The 14,490-nt window shown below is 47.5% G+C and overlaps 1 protein-coding gene across 1 annotated transcript in view; it reads left to right on the plus strand.

The window, feature by feature from the left end:
* Positions 1–1,647: 1,647 nt before the first annotated feature.
* LOC110298578 (olfactory guanylyl cyclase GC-D) overlaps positions 1,648–14,490 on the plus strand; it is a 37,545-nt gene continuing 24,702 nt past the window's right edge. Inside the window, exons 1-4 of the mRNA XM_021167907.1 lie at positions 1,648–1,747; positions 4,688–5,446; positions 11,026–11,321; positions 12,796–13,150. Coding sequence (XP_021023566.1) covers positions 1,741–1,747; positions 4,688–5,446; positions 11,026–11,321; positions 12,796–13,150 — 1,417 coding nt within the window. The 5' untranslated portion in view covers positions 1,648–1,740. The remainder of the gene's footprint in view (positions 1,748–4,687; positions 5,447–11,025; positions 11,322–12,795; positions 13,151–14,490) is intronic.

The following is a 14,490-nucleotide window of genomic DNA, read 5'->3' on the forward strand; positions in this document are numbered from 1 at the left end:
CCACCTGGCAGTTTCAGCAGCCTTATGATAATATAATTGTCCCTTATGCAAAAACCTGTCCTGTCCCTAATGATTGTTGATGTGTTTGAGTGAAAGTCACCCTGTTGGGCCACAAGTCACCTTGTGGTCTTTGTTCCAAGCAGCTCTGTAAGGGTGGAAGTGTTGCAGGCCACTGTCAGTCCTGCAGTAAGAACAGACTCCACAAGGACCTTCCTAATAGAGAGGCTTGGCAGGTCCCTCTGGAGCATGGAGCAGAGCTGGAAAGAGAACCAGGAGGCAGCTATGCTCTGCCCCAGCAGCACTCTGAGCACATCAGCAGGGGCCTGCAGCCCGCTCAGAGCACTATTGGAGCTACATGAAAACGCACAACCAAAACTAACTCATGACAGGCAGGTCTACCCTCCTTTATACATTTTATTTCTCTATGTATCTTATGTATACGAGAGCTCTATTTGCATGTATGCCTGCATGACAGAAGAGGGCATCAGATCTCATTATAAAAGGTTGTGAGCCACCATGTGGTTGCTGGGAATTGAACTCGACACCTCTGGAAGAGCAGCCAAGTGTTCTTAACCACCCAGCCATCTCTCCAGCCCCATACCTACCTTTCTAAAGACTGCATAATAATATAAAACTCTTCTGCTGAATTGTGTATCTGGTACTCTTGATGTTCGCCACCTCGTTTTATAACATCTGTCACTTTTCAGCAGTAAAGTTATTATTTGTTGACTCTTGTGCCCCTCTTTATCCCTGCTAGAAAAGATCTGTTAAGAGAAAAATGCTTTGTTCTCTCCACATGTCAATGGGGCTCACTTATCTAGGACAACACCTAGGAGGTAAGTGAGTTTGTGGGAAATGGCAGGAATAGTTGAGGCAATGGGGGAAAGTGACTTTGACTCACTCCATGGGAGAACTGGGAAGTGCGGTCTTAGTAAGTTCAGATGAACGAATAAGGTGACAAAACCAAACAAGACACATTTCCGTGTAACAAAGTCATCTCAAGGGGAGGTGGAGTATGCTGTCAGCCCTTAGCAGAACAGAGACCTCAAGAAAAGCTGGTCCGCCAGAGAGAGTCGTGAAGGGGGATCTAGGCAAGCCCTCTGGTCTGAGGTCTTAGCCACCAAAAGTCATCTCATGCGAGACCAGCATGGTGCGGAAAGCAGAAGCCTAAAGCATCGATTAGCCATGGCCCTTACTGGTTCTGTAACCTGGGTCAAATTATCTAACCTCTCTGTGCCAGACTTTGTATATCTCTAAAAAGATGTAATAACGATGCCACTGTGGATAGAATGAACTGCGCTTCGCACTTGATGGGTGCTTATCAATGCTGAGCTCTGTGACTTGTCTGGACTCCCTGCCTCCTGGGCACCCCAGAGTGGCCGGAGCTGTCCACAGTGCTGACTGAAGACACCCTCTTACCTTCTCCCTCTCCCTCCCACCCTAACTTCTTTCTCTCTCTCGTGTAGTTCCCCAGAGCCCTGGTGTCTGAGCAGATTCAATTTTCCAGATGATTTCTCTGGAATCCTAAGGGGAAGAGGGAGGGAATGAGCCATATCTGAAGCACTCCCCAGGCAGGAGTGTCGGGAAGCCAGCAGATAACAGGAGCAATGAGTGGCTAAGACACCACACAGATGTGGGAGGCCCCAAGTCAGAGAGTGCTCAGAACGCCTCGCCTCTGAGGGCCCTGGTGTGCGACCCTCTGGTCTGACAAAGATCCAGTGTCAACTCTGACAGCCCATCATGGCAGGTGAGTCTGCTGGGAGCATGCCCTGAAGAGAGCCAAAAGGGCCAGGCTGGGGGCAAGTGGGTGACCCTAGGCTGATAAGAATTCTCCATCCTTCTCCCCTGCACTGATGTCACTCTCTCTGGCTTGGTGCCTTTGTGCAGACAAAAGCTTCCTTCTCTGTCTGTGAGCTCCAGGATGCTGATAGAGAACCTTCAACTCCATGTGTATGGCCTCATAACCAAGTAACCTGTGGCAAACCCAAAGGCCATTTCCAAATCCAAGAAATAGAATCCCCTCTCCACTTCAGGGTTGCCCATTAACCTACTGGGCCCAGTGTAGAGGGACCAGAGGAGCTTACACCCTTTGAAGCAATAGGTGGAGGTAAATATGGCTAATCTCAGAGACAGAGATCTATTTCCATGTTCTACCAGCCCTTGGGACATCAGTGCAAATGGACATTTAGAGACTTTAAGAGGCAAACTGAGCTCTCTGTGGTTGGGGAAACCAGGTCACAGAAAGAGGTCCAGACCCTGTGCTACAAATCAGGGCAGAGCTGTGGTAAAAGGTGGTCCCTGCCGTGTCCTGCTAATGTCTGCACACCTCTGTTGGCTGCAGGACTCTTGTGGCAGTCGGACCAGCAGGACCTTAGGTAAGGAGTCCAATGGATGTTTTGCAGGACCAGGGGAAGTATAGCCTCCTCTCTGGGTTTCAATGTCCCCACCTGAACACATAGGGGTTAACTTAGACATCAGCATCTTTAAAGCTCTGATATCCCCTATGAGGTAGGTAGATAGATAGATAGATAGATAGATAGATAGATAGATAGATAGACAGACAGACAGATAGATAGATGATTGATAGACATGATAGATATAGATGTAAATATGGATGATATAGATTAGATATAGATATAAAGACAAAGCAAGTGAGGTGGGGTGGGATTTCTCTTTGGCTGGGAAGTTGGTGGCTAAGTCTGGTTCTGATTTGGTCTCACCTTTTTTTTAAAGACCTCAGACAAGTCACTATACTACCCATAATCAGTCTCTTCCTCTAAAACTGAGAGTTAAGCATCTGCTTGATAGCTTCTGAGATGTCCCATCAAAGTCTGAGTCAGGGGTACTTCAGTAGTAAGACTGTGGGGGAAGTGACTGCCACTTAGAACACTGAAGACTCATGCCTTGGTTCTCAGCTGGAGACAGACAAGGACTCTGTACATCCAGAGCTCATCCCACAGCCCCGAAGGATTCACTTCCAGGGCAGATGAACCTCTGCTGGATGCTAGGAGACCACTAAGTATCAGAGCAGAGGGCACTGAGCCCACGGGGCTCCGATACAAACAGAAGAGTAGCCTTTTACTCCCCAGCCCTGAATGGGGAGAAGAGCACGGAAAGCTTCAGTCAGCAGGGAAACGTGTTGGAAACTCCACAGGAGGAGAAATTGAAACTCAACTTCCTGCCTCCTTCCTGCTAGGCTCTCTCTGTACCTTTTGCCTCCCCTCAAAGATCTGACGATGCAGGTGATAATGAGGAAGAGGCGGGATGGCTTCACTTAGTGCGTGCAGATCATCCTCCCACCACAGATGAGGCAATCTAGTCTCCAGGTAACTAGTTGCACCTCCATTTTGCAGGCTGGGAAACTGAGGCTCCAAGAACCTCAGTCCTTAGCCCAAAGTTAGGAGATCATGAGTGCAACTTTAATATGGCTCTAAGGCTCCCATCTACCTTTCAGAATCAAATATGGTTTCTAAAGAGCTGCTCTACCCAGACCCCTTTTGATGATATTCAAAGAAAACCTCCCCTTCCCCTGAGCTATGTCTCCAAGTGTAGGGTTGACGAGAGCTCTGCATCCTCCAGGAGGCCCTCACTGCCCTTGCTCGTTCCTATCCATCCTCCTGTCTATGGCCCAAACTCATGTCTAACTCTTCCCTTTGCTGAGCTCTGCATCCCTATTTTCCTGGCAGTTTCCTGGGGGTCAGAATGCACCTTATTCCTGGCTGGGGTTCTCAAGATGATTGCACAAATGGTGTGGGCAGAAAGACAGCCAAGCTCTGTGGATGGAGGAGAGGCTATGGTGTTCCATGCAGAGGCCAAGAAAGGCTTAAAGGTGGTGTCCAGAGCCTCTAACAGTAGAATAGAGTGGAGAATGGCGAGGGATGTGGACTCTGTGCCCACATCAGACACAGCAGACCTTGCCTTATCTTGAAGGCCAGACCTTGCCTTATCTTGAAGCTGGCCTGCCAGGGTCTTCAGCTCTAGGATTCTTGAGACACAGAGTCCGGCCAGCAGGTAGAGGAATCTTACGACAGAGTCAAATGTACTCACTTGGAGGGAAGTCCAAGTTTCCTGGTTGAGAAGGTCATGTTGGGGCAGGAGAGGAGCCAAATGGACTTGGGTCATATACCATCCTCTACTGACGCTATGCTGGCTCCCCTAGCTTCTTCCTCTATGCAGTGTGGTGGAGAGGCCATTTGGTCCAGACAGGTCTGTGAAGGATGTGAGAAATGGGTCCACTGGTGATGTGAACACTTTAGATTCAGTTCTCTTGGTGAGCAGATGTAGCAGGTGAGCTGCTGCACTTGGCACGTGTGCTTTGCTTCCAGAGCCTTGGGCTCAGCAGCCAGGGTCTTTGGGTGGAGCTGGGCTTGTGGAGAACAGCAACAGGTCAGGGAGAGCTTGGTCCTCCTTAAAGAGTTAGGACACTGAATCCCTAAGCACTGGCATTATGCCGATTGCTGTCCACAATGCCATATTGTCACCACGGTAAAACTTCTGGGCAGTTTTGTTGTCCATATTTTCAGAGGAAAAAAACAAGGCTCAGAGAGACCCAGAGGCTAGCCTGGGATCTGTGGGTGGAGACAAGAGGTTAGGTCTGGATGTTATTCCTGTAGGTGACATCCGGTCTGAGCTCCATGCTTGGGACTCTGCTAGACAACAAGGCTTATCCATACATACCCTTCCTCAGGTCTGCAGCAGGGCTGTCACTCTGAAGGCCAGAACTGGACAGCACCACACTGGAAGACCTGCCTGCCCTGCCAGGGCCCGTGGCGACTCACTGTCAGTCATCTGAAGACTGTCTCTTCCATATCAGTCCTCTCTGTGGTATTTTGGGGTGTCCTACTTTGGGCTGACTCCCTTTCCCTGCTAGCATGGGCAAGAGAGACCTTCACCCTTGGGGTGCTGGGTCCCTGGGACTGTGACCCCATCTTTGCCCAGGCTTTCCCCAGCATAGCTACTCAGCTGGCTGTAGATCAAGTTAATCAGGATGCCTCACTGCTGCCAGGCTCACAGTTGGATTTCAAGGTCCTCCCCACAGGCTGTGACACTCCTCATGCCCTGGCCACATTCGTGGCCCACAAGAACATAGTGGCTGCTTTTGTAGGCCCTGTTAATCCTGGGTTCTGCTCAGCAGCAGCTCTGCTGGCCCAAGGCTGGGGCAAGTCCCTCTTCTCCTGGGCCTGTGGAGCTCCAGAGGGAGGAGGTGACTTAGTGCCCACTTTACCTTCTGCGGCCGATGTGGTACTATCTGTCATGAGACATTTTGGCTGGGCTCGCTGGGCCATTGTGTCCTCTCACCAGGACATCTGGGTAACCACAGCCCAGCAGCTGGCCACTGCTTTCAGGACTCATGGGCTGCCCATTGGACTGGTGACCTCTTTGGGACCTGGAGAGAAGGGGGCCACAGAGGTTTGCAAGCAGCTCCACAGTTTTCATGGTCTGAAAAGTAAGTATATCAGGGCCCTTCCCTGCTGTAGGCAGCTGGACTTTACATGGCCACAAGGAGACCCTGTCTGTATCAACTGGGCCGAGCACTTGCTGAGTATCTCAGCAGTGGTCCTGTAAGCCGTCCTTGCTGAAGATTTCTTTTGTCAGGGAGAGCAAAGAACTTGTCACACAGCAGTCACGCAGATCAACAGGATGCTAAGCTCTGGTTCAAGTGTTTGCTGTTGAAGCCTAGGGCATCCTTGGCAGTTGCCTATGAAATAAAAGCTCCAGGAGTGTTGCAAAGATCTCATCATAGCTAGCACTATAAAAAAGAAATAGGGGAGAAGGAAAAATAGATTTGAGAATGAAATAAAATAGAACAGTGTGTGTGTGTATGTGTGTGTGTGTGTGTATCCATGTATGTGTATATATGTAATTCTTAGATCTACTTGCATTGGATCCTGCAGGTTCTGGTATATTGTATTTTCATTTGATGTTAGGAATTTAACAATTCACTCTCTGAATTCTTCGATGATTCATTCATTATTTAGTACTGAGTTGTCCAATCTCCATCTTATGTAGTTTCTCTATGGTTTTATTCCATTATTATCAGATAGAATAGATAAAATTATTTCAGTGTTCTTTTTCATTTGTTAACAGTTGCTTTGTGTCCTAAAATGCAGCCAATTAGTTGTCCACTGTTACTGTGTTTAGATCAATCAGTGCCTTTACATCCAGTGTGGACTGTTTTACAAGGTCAGATGTGCCAATGGTTGGTGCATGTATGTTCAGATTTGCAGTAGCCTCCTCGGAGGTCATTCCTTTATCAAACATTCTGGCTTTCTTTATCTCTTCTGACTTTTTGAAGTCTATTTAGCCAGATCATAGAATTGTTAGGGTCACCTGCTTTCTAGTTCCATTAACTTGGAATGACTTTTATTATCCTTTCACCAAAAGGTTGTTTTTGTTAGTGAGGCATGTTTCATATAGACAACAAATAGATGGGTGTTGTTGTTTTTGTTGTTTTAAATCTTATCTGTTAATCTATCCTTTCAATTTATGAATTGAAGCTGTTAACATCCAGCATTGTTATTGAAATGTATGCATTCATTTCTGCTACTTTGTTATTTTTGTAATATTTGATCCTTTCCCAATTCTAAATTGCTTATATATTTTTCTACTGTAGTTTATTCTTTCTCATGTCCCCATGGATAAGTTTATCCTTCCCATTTGTGTATTGTGCTAGCTCAGTGGTTATAAATGTCTCTACTTTTGTTTTTATATAGAACAATAATATGAAAGATAGCTTTGCTGGGTATAATAATCCATGTTCTCAGGTCTATCTCAATAATAGCAGATTTCTCAACAGAAATTATAAAGCTAAGAGGTTATGCACGATATTTCAATCTATGCTATTATTATGATAGACCTGTCCCAGATGTGACTTTTGTGCTTAGCTTTGTAACTTTTAATATACATTCTTTGTTCTGTACATTTGTATTCTAACTATAATATGACATGAGGATGTCTTGTCTGTTTGGCATTCTAAATGCCTCTTGCATTTGAATAGCCTACTAGATTAGGAAATTTTCTGTTCTTTTTTATGTATTTCCCATGTATTTAACTTGAAATTCTCCTTTTTATTTTTTCTTTTTTAAATATTCATTTATTTTATTCATATGAGAACACTGTATCTGTCTTCAGACACACCAGAAGAGGGCATCAGATCCCATTACAGATGGTTGTGAGCCACCATGTGGTTGCTGGGAATTGAAATCAGGACCTCTGGAAGAGCAGTCAGTGCTCTTAACCGCTGAGCCATCTCTCCAGCCACAAAATTCTCCTTTTTCTATGTCCATGACTCTCAGATCTAGTCCTGTGATAACCCTGAGCAGATCTCATATGTTGGCACTGAATTGATCTCATGTGTTCTGTTCACAGTCTCTTACTATCTTTTATCTTCACACTGCCTGAAAATTTGAATTCATGTACTTTGACATCAAAACCTGATATTCTCTGTCTTATGCTTGGTTCATTCTGCTCTGAAACTTTCCACTGAATTTTTTTATTTGAATTATTTAACTACTCACTTCCAATATTTGAACTTGATTTCTTCCAGTACTTCTTTTGAAATTGATGATGATGATAATGATGATGGTGATGATGGTGGTGGTGGTGGTGGTGGTGTGTGTGTGTGTGTATGATGTGAGTATGTGGTTGCCCGTGCTATGGTACACATGTGTGTTCTGGGGACTGAGCACAGGGTATAGGTCTCCATCACTGGGTGACTAGCATCTTTACCTACTAAGCCATTTTCCCATTCTCTTCCTCCAGTATTCCTCTCTTCATATCCTCTTTGACATCTTGTATTGACTTGTTTCATTTGCTGTTTATCTGTGTTCTCTTTTCATTCAGCCACTAATTCCTATGTAGGCTCTTTGATTCAGTTGAACATTTTACACCCATTCTTCTGAACTTTCCATTTGGAGTTCTCTCTGTTCCATTCCTGTGGAATTGATGATCTTCAGGCAGTCACATCACCTTGATCCTTCATGTTTCTTGTGTTTCTGAATTGGGATTTAGGCATCCAGGATTAGGTGGCTGGTTGGATTTTCTTTCTTTCTTTCTTTTTTTTTTTTTTTACTACCCCTAATATTTTAGTGAAAACACCTGCAATGTTCAAGTGAGCCTGGATCATAGCCAGCCTAAGGTGACATTTCTCTCTGCATTTTAGTATTTCTGCCTTCATCCCAGGTGCTCAGGGCACTGGCTCTGATCCCCACACCACTTCAATGTAGTGGATTCTGACAGCTGATACATGAGTTATCACAGTAACTCAACAATTTTCATTCAGAAATCTCAAGCCCAGGCCCCTGGATCCTGGCCAAGAGCCCCGCCCCAAACTGGCATGGTTAGTATTTATGAGTGGGACTAAACGTTCTACCTCTCCTTTCTGGGGATGCTTGACTCAACAATTGAATACTCAGTTTTGTGAAATGTACCCCCAGTTGAGCTCTGGAAACATGACAGTGACAGACTGGGTCTTAGCTATGAGGAACATGAAACTGGAAAAGGAACAGACTCCAAAGGTGATGGCCTGTTTGGAGGTGAAGAGGGCTTCCCAGTGGAGGGGACACTAGGGTGGGACTGAGAGCAATGAATAAGAAGTCAACTGCAGAGTGGATGTGAGGGAGGCGCATCCAAGACAAGCACCAGCTAGCATAAGGAATGCAGGTATCACGTCTCATGGCCAAGGAAGATAAGGGACAGTTTTACTCTTCATGGCTGGACCAGGGTGGGAGCAGCTAAGGAAGCTGTGAGACCAGGCCACTGCCACCATGGCAGGGACCTGAGTTCCAGCCATGATACTGATATTCAGATTCAGGAGGCAGAACAGTGAGGGGTACTGTGGGAGTTCCCTGCTGGCCCTACTGGCTGTGTGGCCTCTGGCAAGCCACCAAAACCTATCTGTGCTTTCAGTGTTCTTTCTTTTCAATGTTCTGGGCTTTTCCATAGTTCCTTCAATAGAACAAGGCAGTTTAAAACTCCTTGTTCATTCGATGTTGAAAGGTGCCCTGAACTGGCTTTCTCCTTAATTATGTGGTTTTCGGCTCCCCCTTGTGGCCAAATACAAAATATGCTTCCAATATCACCTAAGAGAAAAGGGGTGTCTGGGAGACAGAAGAGTGGCAAAGCAGGCGGGCATGACTATGGCCTATCCCAGCTGGTCTTTGGGCAGGAGCCCTTCCTGCTGTCTAGGTTTCAGATAACTCATGGTTACCAGCCGAGGGACAACCACTGGGGGTCTCAGCCAAGGAAAAGGCTCCATCCCTGCTCTGACCTCTGTGCAACAAGGGGCCCATCAGGGAGACCTCTGTTCTTTTGTGATAGCTTCATCTTCCTGGGTTTCCTAGGAAAAGGATGATAGTTGGAACCTGACCTCATCTCAGTGAACGCTGGCCTTCTCTGCCGTGGCTATGCGCCTATCAGGAACCCGAGGTGGGAAGAGAGCAGAGGAGCAGGGGGAATCTGTGGACCTTTACCCCGAGTGGGGCCACTCTACCTTGTCCCTGGGGAGGCCATTAAAGGCTGTGGTGTAGACGACCTTGCTATGAAAAACAGTACCTGAGAAAAACCGCTTGGAAGGAGGGAAGCTTTTCTTGGGTCTTCAGCTCAAGGTCAGACGGGTCCAATGCTTTGGGCCTGAGGTGAGACGGGATATCCTGGTGTCAGGAGCAGTGACTCCCTCCTGGCACCAGGAACCAGAGTCAGGAAGGGGTGAGGTTAACTTTCAGAGGTGTGGTCCCAGTGACCCACTCCCTCTAGCTAGGTCCCACACCCCATTGCCTCCCAACAATACCACCAACTACGAACCCATCCACGGATGAAGGCGGAGACCACCAACCATGGACCAAAACTTCAATGCATGATCTTTTGGAGGACAGACACTTCAGAGCCAATCCATAAAGGATACTTCTTTTACTAAAGTAAAACGTATGTCTCTGTATCTGCTTGGCCTTTAGGTGTCACCCAAGGTCACAGTTAAAGTTGTAGGCTGATTATGAATGAAGCAAAATGTGGTCAGATGGTGGAATATTATACAGCCATATAAAAGATGAATTGTTGGCGCTTGCCATCAAGAGGAACCCCGAGTACTTTCAGAAAAAGAAGTCAGACACTAAGGATCATGTGTCAGATGAAATATTCAGACCAGACAATCTTCTGAGATGGGCGGGCAGGTGTGTCAGTGGGGTGACACACACCCTGCAGATTAAATAGCAAATACATCCAAACTACCAAAATGTACACATTTAAGGATATGATTTCTGATATGGAAATCATCTTAATTTTAAAAAAAATTAAGATAAGCACAATGCCATAAACCTATAATCCCAGCAGTGGGTAGACTGAGGCAGGAGAATCACAGTCCGTGGCCAGTGTGGACTACATGACAAGACTCTATTCCGAAACACGTACACAAATCTTTTTAAGTATATAAACTGGTAGTGACCCCTGGGTTCAAGGCTTAGCTCTACCACCATGGTGCTTGTATGTTCTGGGGAAATTCGTAAACCTCTCTGTGCCTAAGTTTCCTCTCCTGAGGTTGATAATGATAAACATCTATCTTCATGCTGTGGCTTTTTGTTTGTTGGTTGGTTGGTTTGTTGGTAGACAGAATGTTACCATGTAAGCCCAGTCTCTCCTTAAACTCATAATCCTCCTGCCTCCCTGTCTCAGTGTCCTCAGTGTTGGCATTACATGTGAATACCCCAGTCAGCAGTGAATGACTAAATGAAAGGGTACTTGGAACAACCACAGAAAAATAGCAGTAATCATCAGGGCCTGCAGGTTCAGTTTCTAGGACGAAAGGTCAGAGGGCATTCTAGATTGAGAGAATTTTTTCCCCCTAGATTTGGTGCCTTAGCCATAATTAGATTCAGATAGAGGGCAAATCTCACTTATACCCAGAATGCTGTGGGGCTGGGGCTAAAAGTATGACCATGGATTTTGGAAGCTCTGAGGCCTCGGGATTTGGGGTTTCTGACAAGGACTGGAGTGCACAGGTGACCCTGCATGTCCACCCACCCCACCCCCCAGTTGTGGTTCTGTGCATGCACTCGGCGCTGCTTGGAGGCCTGGAGCAGACCACCCTGCTGCACTGTGCCTGGGAGGAGGGCCTTACAGACGGAAGGCTGGTCTTCCTGCCCTACGACACGCTGCTCTTTGCCCTGCCCTATCGCAACCGCTCCTACCTGGTCCTGGATGACCATGGGCCCCTTCAGGAGGCCTACGACGCAGTACTCACTGTCAGTCTTGAGTCCAGTCCTGAGAGCCACGCCTTCACTGCTACCAAGATGAGTGGAGGGGCAGCTGCCAACTTGGAGCCAGAGCAGGTGAGTGTGTCAGGTTCTCTCAAGCCTTAGAGGATGGAGCCCTGAGCCAGTGTATGTGCCCACTCTAGCCATTACAGGTCTTCCTGGCTTGGGCTAGTGACACATCTGGCTAGCCATTTGCACCCCACTGGCCACATGGCCTGTGTCTGCCTGCCTAGCCCTAATTATGGGCTTGTGAGCTTGTGGACACCCTCCCTCCCTCCCTCCATACCTCCCTCCCTCCATACCTACCTACCTCCCTCCCTCTCCCACTGCTTCTTCCTCCTGTTCCCCTTCCTCCCTCCCTCCTCTCTCTCATCTTCCCTTCTGCTCTGTTGTAATCTCCAGTTACAGTGTACGCGATTCCAGCCACTCTTCTTCTCATGGCATCCTACTTCTGACTCAATCTCTCTAGCAGGTTGTGAAAACCAGAAGAAAAAAAAAGTGTCAGGGTGGACTTTTTGAGGTCACTGTGACTATAGAAAGTGTTAGTTTTGACTTATCAGATTCAGCTGAACTCCACTGCCTGCTTCTTTTTTGTTGTTGTTTTGTTTTGGTTTGGTTTGGTTTGGTTTGGTTTTGGAGACAAGGCTCTCTGTGTAGCCTAGCTTTCCTGGGACTTTGTAGAGCAGGCTGGTTTCAAACTCAGAGGTCCATCTACCTCTGCCTCCTGAGTGCTGGGATTAAAGGCGTTTGCCACCACTGCCTATTCACACCTGCTTCTTAATGAAGCAAGATAGTAGTGGCTTGAGGTGCCTACAGGGATGCAGGTGCTGAAGGAGGTTCCTCATCTCCTGACACTTGGCATCATCACACGCCAGGAGTCAGGGACCTGTCGATAAAACAAAACAGGCTTTATTCTGTTAGGGAACACAAACAACAACCAAAAAACAAGATACACAAATCCAGAATGATGGTACTACACAGAAAGTAGACGAGGATCAAGGGATGGAGAGGGGTTGGCGTGGAGGAGTGGACAACAGGGACATGATGGGCCAGGAAGGCCCCCAGGAGGAGGTGACACCTGAGTGAACCAGGTGTCACCTGATGGGCTACAGATTAAAAATACCTTTCTATGTCGAATTCATACCACATACATTATATATAATATCACTGTCATATATTGCTGGGCAAGGACACTCTTGTTTATGTATCCCATGCTGTCCTTATATAAGAAGATTTTAGTTCATTTTGTAACTATGTCTGTGTGGAGCGCTGAGGGATGGAGAAGTATCCAGATGAGGACCTGAACAAAGAGCAGAGAGGCAGGACTTGCTAGAACCACAGCTTTGCTTTTGGAAGCTTTGAGATACATCTGAGTTAGAGGATAGCACAGCAGTGATGGTAACCATGGAGACAATGGGGATGCTCAGTGGGGCTGGGGTAATGTGTGGCCAAACGGGGGACAGTGCCAGGGAGAGGACAACAGTGTAAAAAATCCTGCAGGTCCCTGAGATGTCCAGGGTGCTCGGATGGAGGACTGTCTCTCCCACAGGTGTCCCCACTCTTTGGAACTATCTATGATGCCGTCATCCTGTTGGCCCATGCCCTGAACCGATCTGAGACCCATGGAGCAGGGCTCTCAGGGGCTCACTTAGGGGACTACGTAAGAGCTCTTGATGTGGCTGGTTTTAGCCAGAGAATCCGGACAGATGGGAAAGGCAGAAGGCTAGCCCAATATGTCATCCTGGACACAGATGGTGAAGGAAGCCAGTTGGTTCCTACCCACATTCTGGACACAGGCACATGGCAGGTGCAGCCTCTGGGAAAGCCTATACACTTTCCTGGGGGGAGCCCTCCAGCCCACGACGCCGGCTGCTGGTTTGACCCCAACACACTATGCATCAGAGGTAATTCATGGTCCACCCACTAATCTTTAATCTGTCTAGCCAGTCATCTGTCCATCCATCCACACACCTATCCTTCCTTTCATCCATTGGCCCACTCTTTCTTCCTTACATGCAACCATCTGTCTGTCCACCCGTCCATCCATCTATTTGTCCATCCATCCTCCCAATCCATCTATTCATCTAACCATCTTCTCACCTGCCTACCTATCCCTCCACCCATCCACTGCCAACCCACCCATTCACCCATCTCCCCACCCATGTACCCATTCCATCGGTTCGCCTATCTTGTCTCTCCATGTTTACTCAGCCATCCTACACTAAAACTCTCCATGTGGGTGATCAGTCCTACAAAGGGAGGGAGAGCAAATTTAAAGAAGAGTTATGACCATTCCTGGGGAAGCCTGACTCAGTAGCTGAGAAACACCAGGAGAGACCAGCAAGGCCTCCCCTTGGATGATCAGGGCTAGAGATGCTCCCAGCTTATAGATCTCCTAAGTGCCTCACAGCCTGTGCATAGGCCATTACCTTCCATAGACACCACTAAAGCATTGAAGTTCAGAAAGCCTTGGTGACTTGCCGAGAGTCCCACAGGGAAGCAGTAGCTGAGCTCATGCTGGACCCAAGTCTGCTGAATCCAAAACAGATTCATTTTCCTTATGACCACTGGTGGCTGTGGGGCAAGAGGCCCACACAGTTCTGATTTCTGTCATTCATCCATCCTGGCTATCATCCTTTATGACACATGTGACTGAATTCTCATACATGTATACAGGCACATACGTACAAGCACATTCTCTAATGCACAAGTGATCATTATGGTGGCAGTGGCAGGGTTAACCAGACTTGTATATGTCCCTGTCCTGCCTCAAACTTTCTGTACCTCCTGTTGTCCAGGCTCAGCCAACCCGGATCTTTTAACTCTAATCTACAGACACAGCAACTCATGCATCTTATCTTCCCAAACACTTTCCAAACAGAGGTGGCAACCCCTCAGGCCTCCCCTAACAGGAACGCCTATATTCATGACCCTGGTGCCACCTCAGCTTGCCTAACCACATCTGATCTGTAACATGTGTGTGTTCTCTACCACAAGCAAGCACTTCAGCACCGAGCCACACCCGTGCCTTCTTGGTCCTTATACACCAGCTCCTCCCAGAGCATCCTTCATCTCAGTGTGCCCAACCAGGCAGGACCATCTGCCACCAGACTACATGTGCATACGGAGAAGCCTCTGGGGAGGGAGGAGCCAAAGCCCTCACCTGCTTATCTGCCCCTCTTTTCTTCTATGAACAGTGACTCCTGCCCCCTGACCCACCACTGCTTGCTCTCAGGAGTAGGAG

This window comes from Mus caroli, chromosome 7 (assembly GCF_900094665.2).
Source record: "Mus caroli chromosome 7, CAROLI_EIJ_v1.1, whole genome shotgun sequence".
NCBI lineage: Eukaryota > Metazoa > Chordata > Mammalia > Rodentia > Muridae > Mus > Mus caroli.